This window comes from Idiotropiscis lumnitzeri, chromosome 6, assembly GCF_059441095.1.
Source record: "Idiotropiscis lumnitzeri isolate Australia: NSW breed Sydney's pygmy pipehorse chromosome 6, RoL_Ilum_1.0, whole genome shotgun sequence".
In the NCBI taxonomy this organism is placed as follows: Eukaryota; Metazoa; Chordata; class Actinopteri; order Syngnathiformes; family Syngnathidae; genus Idiotropiscis; species Idiotropiscis lumnitzeri.
The window spans coordinates 1,318,024-1,336,133 of NC_142396.1; the positions used below are offsets into that span (position 1 = coordinate 1,318,024).

At 44.6% G+C, this 18,110-nt stretch overlaps 1 protein-coding gene across 1 annotated transcript in view; it reads right to left on the reverse strand.

The window, feature by feature from the left end:
* Window positions 1-1,228: 1,228 nt before the first annotated feature.
* Window positions 1,229-18,110, reverse strand: part of peak1 (pseudopodium-enriched atypical kinase 1) — a 47,527-nt gene continuing 30,645 nt past the window's right edge. The window contains exons 4-7 of the mRNA XM_088298123.1: window positions 14,514-17,911; window positions 11,399-11,643; window positions 6,331-7,109; window positions 1,229-5,531 (exon numbers count right to left, since the gene is read on the reverse strand). Coding sequence (XP_088154249.1) covers window positions 4,161-5,531; window positions 6,331-7,109; window positions 11,399-11,643; window positions 14,514-17,782 — 5,664 coding nt within the window. The 5' untranslated portion in view covers window positions 17,783-17,911 and the 3' untranslated portion in view covers window positions 1,229-4,160. The remainder of the gene's footprint in view (window positions 5,532-6,330; window positions 7,110-11,398; window positions 11,644-14,513; window positions 17,912-18,110) is intronic.

The following is an 18,110-nucleotide window of genomic DNA, read 5'->3' on the forward strand; positions in this document are numbered from 1 at the left end:
CAGAAAGTGCATTCCTTCACCTGGGCTGGTAGTGAGCTGGACTTTTACTCTGGAGGGGTTTGTTGGGTGGGGGAGGGGGGGGCTCTTTGTGGGGTGGGGAAGGCTATCTCAGCAAAACAAAAACTTGTATCACGTTATCAACAATCAACAACCATTTTTGCACACACGTCTTATACAAAGTGCAACATCGGTTACAAATATAGATATTTTTTTTTCTCGATAGCTACAATGTCCAGCTATCCATTTTCTGAGCCGCGTCTCCTTACGAGGGTCGTAGGCATGCCGGAGCCTCTCTTCTCAGCTGTCTTCGGGCCCCCTAGACTGGTTGCAAGCCAATGGCAGGCCACACATCACAGCTACCATGCATGTTTTTGGAATGTGGGAGGAAGTACCCGGAGAAAACCCATGCAGGTACGGGGAGAATATGCAAACGCCACATAAGAAGGTCGAACCCGGAATCGAACCTTGCACCTCTGAACTGTGAAGCGATCGTACTAACCGGTCGTCGCTGTCCTCGCTACAAAGAAAATAATAACGCTGGAATTTCTGTTTCTGTTTAGAGAGCACTCATGCCTTTTCCTGATTTCATTCTAGCATAACCCTGACGTCCTTGTCCAAAGCCCCAGACAGGCCACATTAAGGTTGGAAAAGGACATCAAATGATCTCTCGCCGTCGCATGTTTTTTACATCACAAAATCTTGCATTTGAACAGGGGTGTGTAGACTTTTTATATCTGTAGCCACTAGCTATCCATGAGTTAAATGGCAAGTTGTGACACCAGACTTAATGAATTATTAATGCGTTATGGATCAGATGTGAACAAAAAGGTCAGAGTCATTTTGCCCACTAAATCAATTCTTGCTGATCTATAAAAAGTCAATCGGGATGTTATTGGTCGACCATTTAGATGTTGGGTTATACGGAATTTTATTTTATTTTTTATACCAAACATATTTGGAAGATTTCTCATTAGTCCAATTTCTTTTCAGAAGGGGTGCCTCTCTCTCTCATTCTTTTTATTGTAAAAACTAGACATTACTGCCACATTCCAAATATATTGTCATTTGTGCATTTACTCACAGAAAATTAAAGACGGCCAAATAACCGCAACAGTCCAGTATTTTTCTTCTTGGACCTGTAATGTTTATGTAATGACTATTAATATCCTTTAGCACCACCTGGTGGTGTAACTTGTGTACATGCTGAGAGTCAACAACACAGCGCATATACATGTAAAAAACATATATTTTTTATTTTTTTCCGTGTCACTGTCGGTTAACAATAAATGGCCAGGAGGCATTCTGTACATGTGTTGTTAAAAGAAAGCACAACGGATGCGTTGCTGTCCAGTGGTGATCATTCATGGTACTGTGATGTATGCATAGAACAGATATAAGATGAAACAAGCGCGATGATGGCTGTTTATTTCAAATCATGGGTGGGGAACGTTTTTCTCACGGGCGGCCGAAAATAGGATGCACCGACTCCCACGAGTGTAGCAGGTTTGAGTAATCGTTGGTTCAATATTTTGGAGCTCCTCCGAGCTGCCCGCGTGGGTTGCGGGTTCCCCGCCCATGTTTTGAAGTGTTGAGTTACAGGCCGCTCGCCCACCTCGTGTGTCTGAGCAAGCGGGTCAACGACATGACAGGAAACAGAAAAGCTCTGCAGTCAACACACCTCGGTTAAACAGTTTGTCAGTATAAATGTATACAAGGGGCCTCTTCAGAGTCTGTTGTTTTGCTGAAGGAACGTTCTTTCGCTTTCCGATTCAAGAGACATGAGCCAGAAGCACTTTGTGGACAGCAGGGATCCCGATTTTATTTATTTATTTTTTTTAACGAGCACAGTTGCCTCTCGATTCCACTGCTTTACTGGGAAATGAGCTGAAGTGTTTGTAAAAAAAAAAAAAAAAAAAAAAAAAAGAAAATAAAAAAAAAATTAAATAATCAAGGAAAATAAAAATGGAAAATTTACCGGTCACACATGCACAAGTAGAGCAAAAAAATGTAATTGAATTGTCTCAATTTCGAGAGGCAAAATGCCACCAATGGCAGTTTGAGCCCAGGAGGACAGTTTGTCGGAATTGTAAAATGTCATTAGGGAGGTTGGTAATTAAAAAAAAAAAACGAAACACTCTGCAGAAAATATGGTGGAATATCCGCTTCCATCAAGAAAAAGAAAAAGAAAAAAAATGCTCATCCTGTATTTGTTTTGGCATGAAAAAGCAAACAGTAGCCGAGAGGGAAAAAAAAACATATATAATTCACTTGGTCACGTTCTAAAAAAAAAATAAATAAAAAAAAATCCAAAATGACTTTTTATGCATTGTTTTCACACACGCACAACAAAAAGCAAATACTTTATTTTAACAGAGGTGTGTTCACTTTATATATCGACCGTTCCTCTCACAACAGTGATTTACTTGCCTCGTCCTTCAGTCACGGCTGACGAAAGTCAAGTTTCAAATGTTATTTAGGTGCTCGAAAAAGAAATAGCGCATTGTGGACTAAAATAGATGTAAATCTTTACGCTTAAATCTCTACATACAAGGACAGCCACCAGTGCTCTCCAGACATTCTTTAGTATACAAATCCTTTACACACCTGCTTTGTCTCATTTTGTTTTTTTCTCCCTTTTTGCTCCAAGGATCACACATCTACCTGTTCAGCAAATGTAACATTTCCCAAGCAACATAATATAAAGACATTTGCAGTTTGTTATATTTTTTTTTGTCCATGTCCATTTAGATGTGAAATTATTATTATTTTTTTATGTGCAAAAAAGTTGAGTTGAATAACGGACCACAAATGAACCCATGTGCATTTACGGCCGAGTTTACAACAAGTCAGGGGTGGGGAAGTCCGCTGAGGGGCATGAAAAATCCCATTTTATATTGCGAGTGTTCCTCGGTTTAGTGTTGCTGGGGATTTTGGTGACAGCTCCTCGGAGGTTTTTCTTTCCATTACAAATGCAGGGCAGGCCAGATTAAAGGTCACATGGTCCGCAGGTTGCCCCCACCCCTAAAAATGCAGACGAAACAGCGCCAAGCATCAATGCAGGACCAGGCGTCCGAGGTCCAAAAGGACGGCGAAGGAGGCGGCAGTGAGGAATGGGAGAACGTCTCCAAGTGGTTCATCGGTTGAAAGGTCCAAACGACAGGCTGGGGAAAAAAAAAGTTTTACATTCTACATGCCACCGGTCCATATTCCAAAATCATGGAGCTCAACTCGGTTTAAACCTCCAAGCAACGGATCAGCGCCAATGACACTAAAGCTTTCCCAAAACAACCTGGTGAAAAGAATAAAGGTTGCAGCCCAGTTCAGGAAAATTCCCTTTTGTTCGTCCACAGTGAGAATTTTTGTATTATGTGCCACAAAACTATTGTGAGAATCAGATTGCATGATGGGAGTAAAATTAAAAAAAAAAAAAAAAAAAAAAACTTTTACGTTTTGTGATGAGAAGGCAAAATAACATCTTGGATTTTGGTTTTGTTTTACTTGAACAACTTGTGTCAAAATATATTACGACGGTGAGGATTTACTGGCGTTGACTATAAAAATGAAAGAGCTTGACAAGTCGGGAATAAATCACTGGCTCGTTTTGGAAAAAACGGTAAATTTAAGTCTCGTAATGTCTTCTGTCACAACGTTTTAATGGACAATTTGTGGCTTCAATCAAACGAGAGATGGATTTTTTTTTTTTTTTAATAATTATTTTAAAACTACAAATTGCCTTCATGACAAATAGGCGGGTCATCATCTGTCTATTTTATTCTGTTATCAAATTATTTAAAATTACATTTTGAAAAAATAAAATTACCAGAAAGATTTAAGATTAAATAAATAATATTCCTGGGGAAAGCTGACATTCGAGATGTGACTTTAAACTCAAAATTTACACTTCCATTGCGGTGGCGTTTCAAGACTGTCGGCACTATCCGAATAATTTTCGACCAAATTGTTTCCAATTCTCCAAATCTTCTCTCATTAGTCTGAATAGCATTGTGACATTGTTTAGGGAGCTCTCGTGTTCATTTAATAGAACACTGTGCTGCTGCTGAGCTAATGATGCTAATCGCTCACACTAAACGTTAGCATCAGCGCTGGGGACAACACCAAGGGGGCCAGTTGTTGCCTTGGCAACCACAGAGAAGAGAAGCTCAGAGTGGCTGTGACTGAGTTCGCTGGAAGGTGTGCGCTAAGTGAGTCTGGTTGGGCCCGGCGGGGACAGACTGGTTCAGGTTCAGGTTCTGGTTCTGGTTCGGGCACTGCGGCTGCGGCTGCTGCAGGATGTGCACCACCCGGCTCAGGCTGTCGGTGGTAGCAAAGGCCAAATACTGACAGCAGAGCCAGTCCTCCAAGCTCACGCCGCAAGCAGAGTCCATGGAGCGCTCGGCGAACTTGATCATCATCAGCGTGCGCTTCAGGTCCAGCCAATTCTGGAGGGTTGCCTGGCGCTGGCTGGAGGTGGCCGACGACATGGAGCCGGAGGCGCTGCCGCAGCCCAGAGCCTGGAACAAGTCCTCGCGGGGCCCCCAGAGCAGGCACTGCAGGCAGGCCCGAGCCTCCGACATGCGGATCCGTTCCGACGGGTTGACGGTGAGCAGCAACCGGGCCAGCTGTTGCAGGCCCTGCGAGTAGAGCGATCGGACGGGGAGGGGCGGCAGGTCCGCCCAGGTGTACTCTTGCTCCTTCAGGTCCGGCGTCTCCTCGAAGGGGTTCGACCGGTGCAGCATCTCGTAGATGAGAATCCCAGTCTGGAACTCGTCGCACTTGCGGAACTGAGTGGCCGTGATTATTTCCGGCGCCAGGCGGGATTGGTCTCGCAAGGCGCCGGGGTCGGCGGTCATGAGAGCGCTCTTCTGCTTAGCTTGGGAGAAGTTGCTGATGATGAGGCGGGCGGGGCAGGTGGAGTCGGCGGCGGCGGAAGCGGCGGGTTTGCAGCCGCTGTTGTTGTTGGGCTCGACGGGGTCCACGGTTCTGCCGTTGCTGGGTCGGCAGTGAACCAGCAGCAGGTTCTCCAGACGCAGGTCGCAGTGCGTCACGTGGTAAGGCTTCATGTGCTCTAGGCCCGAGCACATCTGGAGCAGCAGGAGGCACACCTGACGCTCGTACAGCTCCGGGTTTTGGGCGTGCCGAGACACGCCTTGGCGCACGAAGTCGGCCACCGTCTGGAAAGGAACCTCCCGCGTGATGACCACCACTCGGCTCCTCAAGCGGCCGGCGGCGCTCGCGTCCGCGCCTGCCGCGGTCTCACCGGACTCACCGTTTGGACGTTTGGACTCTGTCGACTGGGCGACTGTTTTCACTTCTCTTTCTTTCAAAGCGTCTCCGTCGTCGTCCTTTTCGCCTTCCTCCCGCTCTGCTTCTTCCGCTGCCGCCTCCTCTTCCCAGGGGAGCATGCTGCTGGGGACGTCAGCCAGGAAGTGGCCACAGTCCTGCTGGATGTTGAAGTGTACGGCCAGGCTCTGCCTCACGGCAAGGCTGTGGAAGAACTGCTGCTGGGTCTCCTTCACTTTGCTTCGGCAGATCTAAAAAACAAATATAGATCGTTAACATTTGCTCCAAAGTCAAAGTGTGGCAAATATTAATATTTAATTGAGAAGCACTGGGTTACATGCAAAAAAGTTTCTTGAGTCAATCACACACGTTTGCTGCGGATTTTCAAGCACCAGCCTCATTACAAAAATATCGCTAGCCAGTGAGCTCAAATGAGGGTGACAGAAATAGCCAGTTGGGGAAAGTCTAATGAGGCAATGCACAGTGTTTGTATAGGCCTGATTTATTAAAAAAAAAAAAAAGAGGGAGGGACCCTCTTGAGGCTGCTGTTAATACAAAAGCAAAGCTTTGAGACTTTCATATCCGGTACGAATAATGAAAGCATTCCTATCTGGGTAGCATCTTGCGGACAACACAAAGCAATGAGAATGCAGCTTGAGGATGATGAAAAAAAAAAAAAACTGTCATGACACTACTGCTTGTCTTGTACAAACTGGAGCTATTGATTTTCTCCACTTGTTCGGGGTCATGGGGGAACTGGATTAATACGTTTGTCCTGCCTGTATTGCATATCTGCAAAAAAAAAAAATGTAGTCATATAGGACAGTATTCGGGCCTAATTTGGGGGCGGCACCTGGAATGCTCTCGTAGTATTTCGTCATTTCGACAGGAAAAAACAATTGGACATATGAACGAGTGTCAGCAAGGATTTCAACTTGTGTCTCAAGACACCACTGTATTTTGGTGTTAAACTTTAGGAAATGCTGATTTATTTATAGTCGCAAAAAAACACATTTGTCAATCCCTCTGAAATAGAGGCAGCCATCTGACCTTTATGGCGTAGTTGACCATTGGGTCCTTGGCATACGAAGCGGTGTAGTAGACGGCATCTCCGGCCTCGCAGCAAGGTTTCCCGGTGGTCAGCCTGAAGTCGGACCAGCTATCGGTTTCGAACCTCAAGTGATCTTTTTGGCCAGCCATGAAACGATCTTCGCATTTGGAAGTCAGCTTCCGCAGGGTGTCCGTGTGCAGGCCCCTGATCCTGCCCACCACCTCATCCCAGCTGTCCAGCCCCCGGTAGAGTGCGGGTCTTGGATGCTTGGAAGGGGCAGCGCCTTGTCCCGTTTTGCGATTCTTGCCAGTGAGAGACTCGGTGCTCGGGTAGACTTTCCTCTCTCGGCAGGCGCCGGCTGCACTGCTGGCTTGGGACATCAGCGAAGACATGCTGTTGGTTGGGCGGGCTTTGTTGATGGTGGCCGATGGCCGCTCCAGGGAGTCACCGCTCTCCTGATCATGGGTACTGATCGAGGAGCTTTGACTGGCCGTCTCCCAGGTGGTGTCCAAGTCGTAAAGGGGGTTGGCAACACTCAGGTTGGTGCCGCCGGGTTTGGCTTCCGCCCTCGGTCGAAAGATACCCTGGAGGTGCTCCTTGGTGGCCAGGCTGGGCTCTGTGATGGAGCGAGGGACCGCCTTTTTGGGCAACGGCGGTGGAGTGGACTTGGGTAGCGGTTGTTCGGTAAGGCCTTCAAGATCGATGGACGCCAGGGTATCGTTAGATGTCTTTATGTTGCGTGGCTGTTTCAGTGGAATCATGTTGGCTCGAGATTGACCTGCAGGAGAAGATGAAGAGACAATCATTTACAACTTTGGAGCAATTTTCATTCTAGTTAGTCTTTACTTTATTTTGAGTTTCTTCTGTTTAGTTTTCAGTGTTTATTACATTTTTTTTTTAGCTTTAGTGTTTTAGTTTTTTTTCAATTTGTGAATTTTTTATGTGTAAGATAAAACAATATACATCACCATAGGTAGTAAAGATTCATCAATAAATAAATAAATATTTTGCGTTTGTTCTGTTTAGTTTTCAGTGTTTATTAATTTTTTTTTTTTAGTTTTAGTGTTTTAGTTTTTTTTCAATTTGTGAATTTTTCATGTGTAAGATAAAACAATATATATCACCATAGGTAGTAAAGATTCATCAATAAATAAATAAATAAATAAATATAAGACATTTTTACTATAATTATAATTAGTTTTAGTTCAGGTTGTAAACATAAAATGTGTTTTCAGGTAGTTTTCCGTTTTTATATTATGCCGTTAACCCAATTTTTTTTTTCAATTTTAGTTTTAGTTCTTTTGTTAGTTTTACGAACCTAAAATAACAAGGAAATTATGTTTTGAATTCCCGTAAAAACTCTTTTTTAGTTTTGATTTGGAGAAAAGAATCATCCTCTTTCAGTAAATGTGACGTACAATAACAAAACTAAACAGAATCCACCACATTAAATATGACAAATAATTAGTTTTAGCCCATTTCAGTGGAGATAAGATAACCCCGCATGGCATTTAGCTCGACAGGAGGTAGCGTGCGGCGGCACGTGACGGAGCCGGACACAAGTCTTACCCCCCTGCTCGACTCAAGCTGCACTCTTGCTCTGCACTGAGGCTTAAAGAGGCGGCGTGGAGCGACTGGAAGAAGTGACCTTATTTTTGTGGGAGGGCGGTGCAAGCGAATTGGAGGGGCTGATTTGAGTGCCGGGCAGGCAGATGGCCCAGAGATGGAAAAAAGGGTCATTCATATAAAAAGCTTTTGACAAAACAAGTTGAAAAATCTTTTGCCACGCCCACTTTAAAAAAAATAAATACAAATTATTCAAGAGCATGCTGCTGCAGATTTTTTTTTTATATCATCTATCATAAATTCTGTTTGCAATTTTCTCTTAAACAGTGCATATTCTGAAGTCATTTAAAAAAAAAATCCCCACGTGTAGGCCAACATCTTAGCGATTCAGCGGAAGCCTTAAAACAGAGCAGTCAGGATGAAGTAAATGGGTCTTGTTAATCCTCCTTGGAACGAATATACTTAATGGGTCTGCAGTAATCCAAACATGTCTTCCAATGAGAGCTTTTTTTAAACAATATATACATTAAGCTGGTCGAAATTCATACTGATTTGATGAAATAATAAAATGCCCATTGAACAAACATATCCCCGTAATCTCTTGGTGCGTAAAAGCCATCTTGGGAAAATAGCTTTGATCACAGAAGTCGTTCCGCTTGTTTAATGACAGACATGACTGCTCGACCTGATGGATTGCGTCTGAGTGAAATTTCATGAAACAACAAAGACAAACGAGGAGATTTTGCGGCGCGGCTGGAGCCGGACCAAAATATCTGTTATTGCAAAAGAAAATTCATTCGGGTTGAGCACAAATGAGCGCTATTTAGTCTCGCATTTTACATGAAGTCCATTAGAAAATCTGCTACGGATAATTGAAAGTGAAGACACGATGGAACTTTGCTGTTCAGCATCATGGCGCAAATGTAAGAGTGCGAGGCTCGGAAGGGTGAAGCCAAAAACACGACGGCAGGGAAACACAAAATACAATGAGAGAGAGAGAGAGCAATACATACACGGCGGCGTTCAAGTGACGAGCCCACCTCAAGTCCTCTGCTGCTTAAAAGTTTTCAACGGAAAAGCAGACACGCAGAAACATTTTGCGGTGCTTCCATGCCCGAGCTGCCTCTGATGTCAGCTCTCACTAAAACTGGAGATTTCGCCGCGGACGAGGCGGCGAGCACTCTGCCTCCCACTGCTACGCTCCGTTATTAACAAGTGAGAGAGGGACAGACGAACGGGCGAAACTAAACTGGAGAACTAATCTAGAGTCCATTTTGATCTTTGGGTTATGACAGAAAAGGACAAAGTTGGTTCTTCGTGTGTCTTGTGTTCAACTTAAAATATTGGTTGGGTAATCTGTATTAGGCATCTCCGGGATCCTTCCCGGGCAAAGTGTTCTGAGCAACGAAAGACTCAAGACCCACAGGTGGTGCCATGTCTGGTTTTGGAATATCGAACAAGAGGAGGTTGCCCAAAGATGCGAGTCTGAGCTTACTTGCTTTGACTCAAGTAAACTGGAACCGGGTAAGTGCAAGAAAACGGGTGGACGAGTCAAGATTGAGGATCTGCTCTACCATCTGGTTGAGCAATCATAAATTGGATCGGTACCAAACTGCAAAAAAAAAAAAATGAATAATTCCAAGCAATCATGATAACTAAAAGTATTTTGGATTGGTATCCAATGTTGCACCAAAAGGAAAGACCCACTGAATTTTCACTATGGCTGTCGGCAAAACAAAAAGTATAATTATAATTTATTTATTTATTTTTACAATCCATCCCAAAAATCTTCAGAAAATGCTAATAAACATTCTGACGTTCCTTATGGGAAACGGGTGACAATTTGGAAAAAAAAAAAAAACTCTCCCGCCCCCACCAAAAAATAAATAAATTGGCAAATAACCAAAAGTTAATTGGCCTAGCAAAAGGGGGGCGCAATCATATTTCAGAGCGAGGTGGTGGAGGGGTGACGCTCTGCTAGTGGACGCAACTAACAACTTTAATAATTGCTTCATTTCGCCTTCTACGTATTAATTTTCATCGGTATATCGCAACAAACTGGACAAGATTAAAATGACCAGTTTAGAAAAATGCACAAATAGTTTTTCAGTTCGGTCAAAGCAGATATTTGCAAATGATTAATTTTGATTCAAGACAAGCTTTCATGAAGGGCTAAGATTCATCACAACCAAAATAATTCATGCGCTGCATTCAAAAAACTAAACGTAACCGACTTCCATCAATCATCCTGAACTACACTGACGCACAAAACGATACAAGCCCTCGAATTAACAACGCACAATAAAAGCACCCGAGTCGCACTCATTCCCAACATCACGTAACCACACGGGAACATGTTCGCAGCCTACGGTGTTATGCCGCTTCACAACCCGCACACTAGAAAAATCTGCATCCACACAGAGGGAACGTTGACGTTTCAAGTGGTCAGTTGCGTATGCTTGACGACTATGACTAACACTCGCTTCTTCCCACCATAAAAGCATTGGCGTGTTTCGCTCACCAGCCCGTCAAGGACATTTATGGGAAATGGACACGTTAAAATCGCCACCGACAGTCCAAAAACAACTCCAAGATAAAGATGGTAAAGAAAAAAAAAATAAGTTGATTTTCTATGAGATATTATGAAAATAATCTAATAAAAGGAGGAGACAGTTGGATGGGAGCAATCTTAATATTTCTGTTTCTATGGTGACGGTCTAAATTTTGCCACATGCTTCTGAAGCAAAAAAAAAACAACAAACAAAAACTGAAGGAACAAAAGAATCTTTCCTGTCCTTTGTGTTTCATTACAGAAGAGGACAGAAAATGTCCACATCAAAGCTAACACATTAAAATTGCCGGGGAGTTGCTGACAAAACATTTTCCAACACTTTCAAACACAACGGTCAACTGAAGTTCACAAAGCAAAGGGCGACAGATTACGTACAATGGCAGTAGTACACCGAGAGCGCTAAAATTCTAAAATCCACTCATCGAGCCAAAAATTTGGGGCCCGAGGATTTGCCGGGCAACCATGTAAGCTATCTCCACCAGGGATGGCAAACTCATTTTAGCTCAGAGGCCACATGGAAGAAAATCTATTTCAAAGAGGGCCGCAATCAGCTGCAATGTCATTTCTCTGCCATCGCTAATTAGAATGTAGCGTTATGCTAGCATCGCCTGTTAGAACGGATTGTACGGTGATTTTTGATTAAATATCATGTCAACATTTGGAAAGTTGGAAATAAAGCTATAGCTAACTAGCTAAAATAGCTAAATAAAGAAAGTACGCTAAAATTAGCTTAGAGACGTTTGTTAGCATTGAATCGCTAAGCGGAGATTGAGTGAGCGCTAATAGCGAGTATCTTGCTCTCTCAGAGCAATTTTTAAACAAATCAAAACCCCATTTGTGAAATAGAGCTGAATAATTTTCAAGTGACACAAGACGATTAAAACAACCCAATGAAACAAACAACGTGAGCGTAATCCTGTATTTTGTACCAAGGTTACTGTAGGTGGCGCTGCACTGGCTGGAGGCAGGCGAGTGCGAGTGATGAGACTGATTCCCGTCATCCTCAAGCTCCCCGAGGCTGGCGCTCCGCTCGCTGGCCGCCGCTGCCGCGGCCTGGTTGGCGCGGGCCTCTATGGCCTCCCCAAGCACCAGGCCCAGATTCACTCTGGCGGGGAGCGGCGTGACAGTAGGCACCTCGCGAGCCGCCGCATTGTTGGCGCTGACTGGTAGCTGGCTACGGATAAAAAGACAAGACATGACATGATTAGCAAAAGATACGACAGTGGCATTACGTCTGTTTTAGATTTTCCGCTACCAGAGTGGTTCCATAGGTTTAGCAACAGATGCGATCTCTGTTTTCCAACGACCAAGCTTCTTCAAATAATGATTGGGAGTGTTCAATGATCCTTCATATGATTATTCATTTATGATGTCGATAGCGTGCATGTTAATGACGTCCTTTTAAAGCGGACTAAAACCACCTTGTTGCGAAGTGTTTCTTTGCGATGCGTTTAGTTTTATTCCACGATGTCAATGATGTTTCATATTGTTTGCTAATGATGTCGAAAGTGACGCCTGGATGTTTCAGATGTCACAATAAAGGTAATTAAAAAAAACACGCATGGTAGACGCTTGTAAAGAGCGTGTCTTTGCGATGAGTTTCGTTTTCTTTCAATGATGGCAAGATTTGTTTACGATGTCGACACCGATGAATGATCAGCTGTAACGCTAATGACAAACAGAGTCTAAACTTTTTGTTGCGTTGCCTGGAGATGAGCTTATTCATTTATTTTTCACTATTTATGGCAGTGCTTCTCAAATAGTGGGGGGGTGCATGTGAACCTGGGGAACATGCTTTTTTTCCGCCATACTACAATAAAGTGTAATTGCACATCCACTCCAGTAGTTGGCAGTGGGGCTCTCCTTGCCCATTGTGCGCAGCGAGTATTAACTTGACGGTGTAGGTTTGGTTTGCAATATAGTTTTCAAAAGCTACTGTCATACACAAAGTAGACACATTTGACTCATTTTTTTTTTTTTTGCACTTAGGCGAATCAGTTCCAAGATCTATTTTCGGTCATATTAACGTATTCAATCCATCAGATGTATGTATACGTTTTCAAAATTGTAGTCCCTGCCTCCCAAAGACGTATTTACACGTCTTAGCCTTTTTCCTTTTTTTGTGTGTTACAGCTCCATGTTTTTATATCTTTAGAACATAATATTCTGTAGGCCTGGCAAAATCAGTCAAAATCCAGAAAAACGCTGTGATTGAGGTGTTTCTTCTTTTGAAAACGGCGGGGAGTTAACTCATTCACTACCAGCCGAGTTGAAAAAAAAATGGATCCTTGACTTTGTCTTGTTCCGTCAATGGCAATAAATGAGTCAATGAATGATTAACTCCATTTTGACTAAAACCGTCACAAAAAAAAAAAAACAGGGTGAGAGGTCAGCGCCAGGTTGCAATAGCAAAGTGGTAGTCACTGGCGAGTCTGACAGGCTTGAATGATCCCAAATCGGTTGAGTCATTTTCTTTCGGAAACGGTTTGATGATTTGGTCGTCATATGACCAATTAAAAAAGTCCCTGCCTGCGTTTGCCCTTAAATCAAACCAACAATACCACACTTCAATTCTTAAACATTCAAGATTCAAGACATTGAACCTGAAGTTGGTGTGAAAGCTAACTGGCAAAAAAAGGACCATGGAACATAAAAACTCAATATTGTATTCAAGGTGTCACTTGCTGCACATGTTGATAGAAAAGATGATCGCACGTGGAAACAACTGCAGGTTCTATGCTTTATACATTAGATACGATCACAACAAGTCCGCTAATAGCCAATCGATTTGCATGCTGCATACAATTTGCTGTTAAATCCTGAAACAAAAAGGGGCAAAAAAAAAAAAAAAAAGACTTTATGGCCCAAACAAAGAGCGTTGAGTGAGGATCGAATATACAGCTGGAGGGACCTTGACACAAGAAATACCTTTATGGCTGCTACACGTTTCAGGGTCAGGACCTGACTTGTTGAGACTGCACGAAAGCGGTTCAGTTCACTTTCTTTTCCGCGCTAAGCTAGGCCTTGGAAAAAAAAACGAATTAACTTGTCTTTCAAATCAGATTCACAATAATCGCTCAGGCATTCTTCCGAAGCAACTCACTAAGATATGAAACATGGTGTTAACAAAAAAAGGTAAGGTATGGTTCGTTTCTCACCCGCTGTACTGGCTAACGCAGCTTCCCATTTGTGAATCTTGACTACGACGTAGAGATAAATTCACATTACGCAGAGAGCGATCTGGACTGCGGAGGCATTTTTCCGCTCGCCGTTGCCTTGTCGTCCTTTCTTGCCACCGCTCTAACTCTTCCTACCTGTCTAAGGTGATGTGTGCTTGCTAGCGCTGAAGCGCACGCCCACTGTGAGCTCATAAAACTGCCTCAGTCGAGAAAAAAAAAAAAAGATGAACGATAACGCAGTTAACCCTTCATACGGGAAGAACAAGCGATCTGAGGTGTGACGTGAGTCTTTTTATTTTTATTTAGCCAGTGACAGCTCAGGATTTTTTTTAAATTAATTAATTTATTATTATTTTTTAATTTGTTTATTTATTTTTATTTTTTTTACAAAGCTGCTGTAAAATGGCTGGAATGGACAGCGGCACTGGGAAGTGGGAATATGGCGACAATTATGTCCAAACATAAAACTCCAAATCTCATGTACTTGCAAGTTCAAGGCTCCTTTAAGATGGTTGACTAACTCACGGAGGAATTTGCATTGGCATTCCTTGAACACATTTTTTTCCCCCCACACTAGTGAAACAAACATCCAGAAAGGAGTTGATATCAGAGATAACCAAGAAGTCCTGAAATATCTCTGACACAGAACTGAGGGGGCATTCCAAGGAAATGACCAAGGAACGAATAGTAAAGTAAATAAGCCAAACTAGACAAAACTACAGTGGTCGGTTACTTCAACATTGTGGTTCAACTTTGGAGTTTTTGCGTTTATCCAAAAGCAAAATGCTACATTTTGCTATAAGCAATTTCTGATCATCTTCGGTGTTAGAGTAGAAACAAAATGTTCCAGTTGTCCGAGAAATACCTTAAGTCGTTGTCAGGGGCAACTTCAGCGCCCTCCGGTGGTGGTCCTTGTCGCCCTGGACTCAAAGGTCTGGATGCCTCACCATCGCAGGGTGTCAGTAGTGCAGTTTCCTTACATTCTTCTCCCTCAGTGCTTTCCATTTTGTAGGTAAAAACAATAGTTGGTTTCTGAGAGGGATCCTCCGCCTTTGCCTCCGAGAACCAGTGCCGCTGCTGAATCGGCGGCGGTGGAAGCATGTGAATGACCGTTCCGTCCAGCCCGACGAGCTTGCCCTTTTCCTTGTCTTTCTCCGTCTTCTCTCTCTGCTCGTCGTCATCTTTCCGTCGACGGAAAAAACTCTTAAACGAGATCCACCTTTTGGGTTTGGAGCTCTCCGTTTGATTACGCTTCCCTTCTCCATTCAGTCGGGTTTCACCTTCACTGGAGCGCACGGGAGAACTGCAAGCAGAGCTCTTTGTCCAATTGCTAAAATGCCTCTGGAGGATGTTGGAAGCGTGATAAGGGGACGACGTAGACCTGGGAGGAGGGAACGGGGCATTAGGCTCCGACCGGCTAGTAGAGAGCGGTACGGCAGCAGAGGCGCTCTGAGATTTGGACAGAACTTTTGAGAGGGTGTCTTTTATAGGCTTGGAACCGCTTGGATCATTTGAAGAAAATAGTGACTTTGGCCGTGTAAGGGTCTCCTTTATGGCATCAGGCGGAAGGGCATAAAGTTCTTCAGTACTGAAGGTTTTGTCGTCGGCAGGGGGGGACTCTGGAGGAGACTGGGGAGGCTGGATGGAGGCTACAATCTGTGAGAGCACTGCACTGGCGTCGACTTGATGGTTTAATCCTGCCCCTGAAGAAGACGGGTCCGTAAGATTATCCCGACTGAAATTGCGCGTTACCGTCACGGCAGGAGGGCTACTTTTCGGTGGGTTTTCGGCTAAAAAGGGGGTCAAATTTATCGATGCAGAGGGTGAAAGAGCCCCGATTGGAGTGCTCGACGCAGTGCTCGGATCTGTAGTGGTTATAGGTTGTAAACTAGGTGATTTTACTCCTGCTTCGAATGGAGATTTTGTTTCCTCCAAAGATGCTCTCTCCGAGGTGCCTCTGCCAGAGAGGGTTTTGTCCGTCGAGCTTGACTGAACACTCTCGGAGGACCCAATCTCTTCGTAGGTATGGCTGGTCACCCGGCTTCCAGCCCCTTTCGTATGCGTCAACTCCCCATGGAGGCCCAAGAAGCTCTTGTAGACAGCTAAGTTGTCATAAGCGCATGGATTGATAACGATTGGTACCTTAACAGCATTCTTGGCGCTGCGGGCATATGCTGGCTCGTCTCGGATGATAATGGGGAAAGGAGGCATGCCCGCATTGTTGAAACTATTGAATTTAATCTCTGATAAATTGGGAGACTTCACAGGTACAGTTCGCGACGAAGACAGCCCAGCAACCGGAGAGGTAGGAGCTGATTTGTGGCTAAAGTGTTGAGAAGGTGCCGACTGGCCAGAGGTGCTCCCGTTCCCCAGATCAACTTTGGGGATCTTTTGACGAGGGCTTGTGCTTGACGTCCATACTTCTTGGTAACGCATGCTTCCTAATTTCCTTGCGGAGGCATGTGAATGGACAACATATGTTGGCGACGTTGGTAACGCAGATGACGTTGGAGACAGCGGCTGAGCCAAAGAAGTGCTAGAAAATGACGTTGGGCTGGAGGGTGTTGGTTGTTTTTTGTGCTTTGGTGTAGGATCTCCTGAAAGTTCCGTTTTGCTGGTCATGGACGCCGATACGTCTACAACAGTGTAAGGTTTGCAAATAAGTGATTTTTCCAAATTCACAACACGGTACGGCTTGGCCTGCTCCTCCGTGGGACTAAAACTGATCGTAACTGGTTGTCCTGGAAGGGCCTGGGGCATGGATGCCGACTGATCCTGATCATCCAATCTAATGGCCAGAACAGCCTTGTGCATTTCCATAACCTTGACTGGGCTCAGTGCTCTGTGAGCAGGCTCTTTTTTCACAGGAGAAGTACAGGGAATTGGGGATTTGACAGAGGCGGGGGATTGCAATCCATTTCGGTGAGCACATGACACGCTGCTTTCACTGCTAGATGCGGTCTGAGAATCTTCTGGTAAGGATGACGACGACCCCGGAGAAATTGTAGACTCGGAATTTGTAAGGAAACCACTACCTTGGCAGTCATGAGGTCCGTAATGTGGAATAACTCCGGTGGACTCCATGGAGGGGTAGCCATTCAAAATTTCATCATAACTATCATCGTAGTCCACAGCACAAATCCGTTGCAGTGAGCGATTGCGAAGCGGCACCGTATTCCACTTTTTGCTCGCAGCGAAGGGCACCGGCGACAAGGTGGCGGCACGGAAATTTGCAAATCGTGGCTGACCTCTCATACGGATCTCCATCGCGAGTAACTCTTCATCACTTTCATCCCAGCTTTCGTGCTCGTCATCTCTTTCAGACTCATCCTCATCGTCCTCCTCATCTTCCCCTTCACTCGAAAATTCCGGGTAGCAAAATCGACCACCCTCTGTGCTGATTATCTCTGTGCTATCACTTAGAGACACCCGTTTTTGACTCGTACCGCCACCACCACTAATGCAACTTCCCATAGCCAAGCAGCTAGCAGCTGGAAGACCTCTTTCTAACGACCTTTGGTATGAGCTACTGATCCGTCCCCAAAATAAGTCTTTGGAAACCGGTGTTAGGCTAGGACCAAGGCCTAACCCACCAATCTCTTTTAAGACATCCGTCAGTCCACTGCTATTATTATTTCCACTCGGGGTCCTTGGACTAAGTTGCTCATAACCCTCAATTGCGTCAACGCCATCCTCTCCCTCGTTGTTGTTACTCGTACCGCTGACCCTCTTGCAATTCAATCCATTGCGATTCCAGACCATGAAGGCTGAGGTTTTGCCTGGCTCCAGGACATTTGTTGGACTCTGCAGATTGCCATTAGAACCTGACCCTAACGCAGAACACGGCAGCATCATAGTGGGCTTAACGGCGATGGTCGGTTTCTTTGCCACAGGTGGACGGAAGTGTCCGGAGCGGGCGGTCCCACTGCCGGACCTCTGCGAGTTGTTGGCCAGGTTCGAGTTGGCTCTGGTCCCAGCATGGGGTGGATTCTGCTGCTGGGATGTCGCAAGTCGGAGCTCCGATCGAGGCTTGTCCCGAACGCTCAGAGTGCAGTGCAGACTCTTTGGCTTGAAGCAGTTCTTGCACTCGCCTGGTTTCCACACATGCTCAGTGAATGTGCTGCAGGCAGACATGGCTGCGGATCCACACAGTTTGCTCTCAGTCAGTGGACGGCAAAAGCCTCCATGAGGACGTTGACTACAGGAACCAACTGTAGTTCAATAACGGAACCCGTTTAAATGACAAGATTGAGGATATCGGACCTGCAACAGAAAACAGAAGAGAAAAGGAACAGTCAAAAAAAGAGCTCATTTCAATTCGCTGCCAGAAATTTAGACAACTGAAGCCGCCTGGGTCAAAACATAAACAGTGAAGGAAAGAAAATGATTCAAAGAGGTAGTGCTACATTATCCCCAGTAGATGGCAAGCTTTCGCTATTTCTATCCTGAGGGACAGCAATCA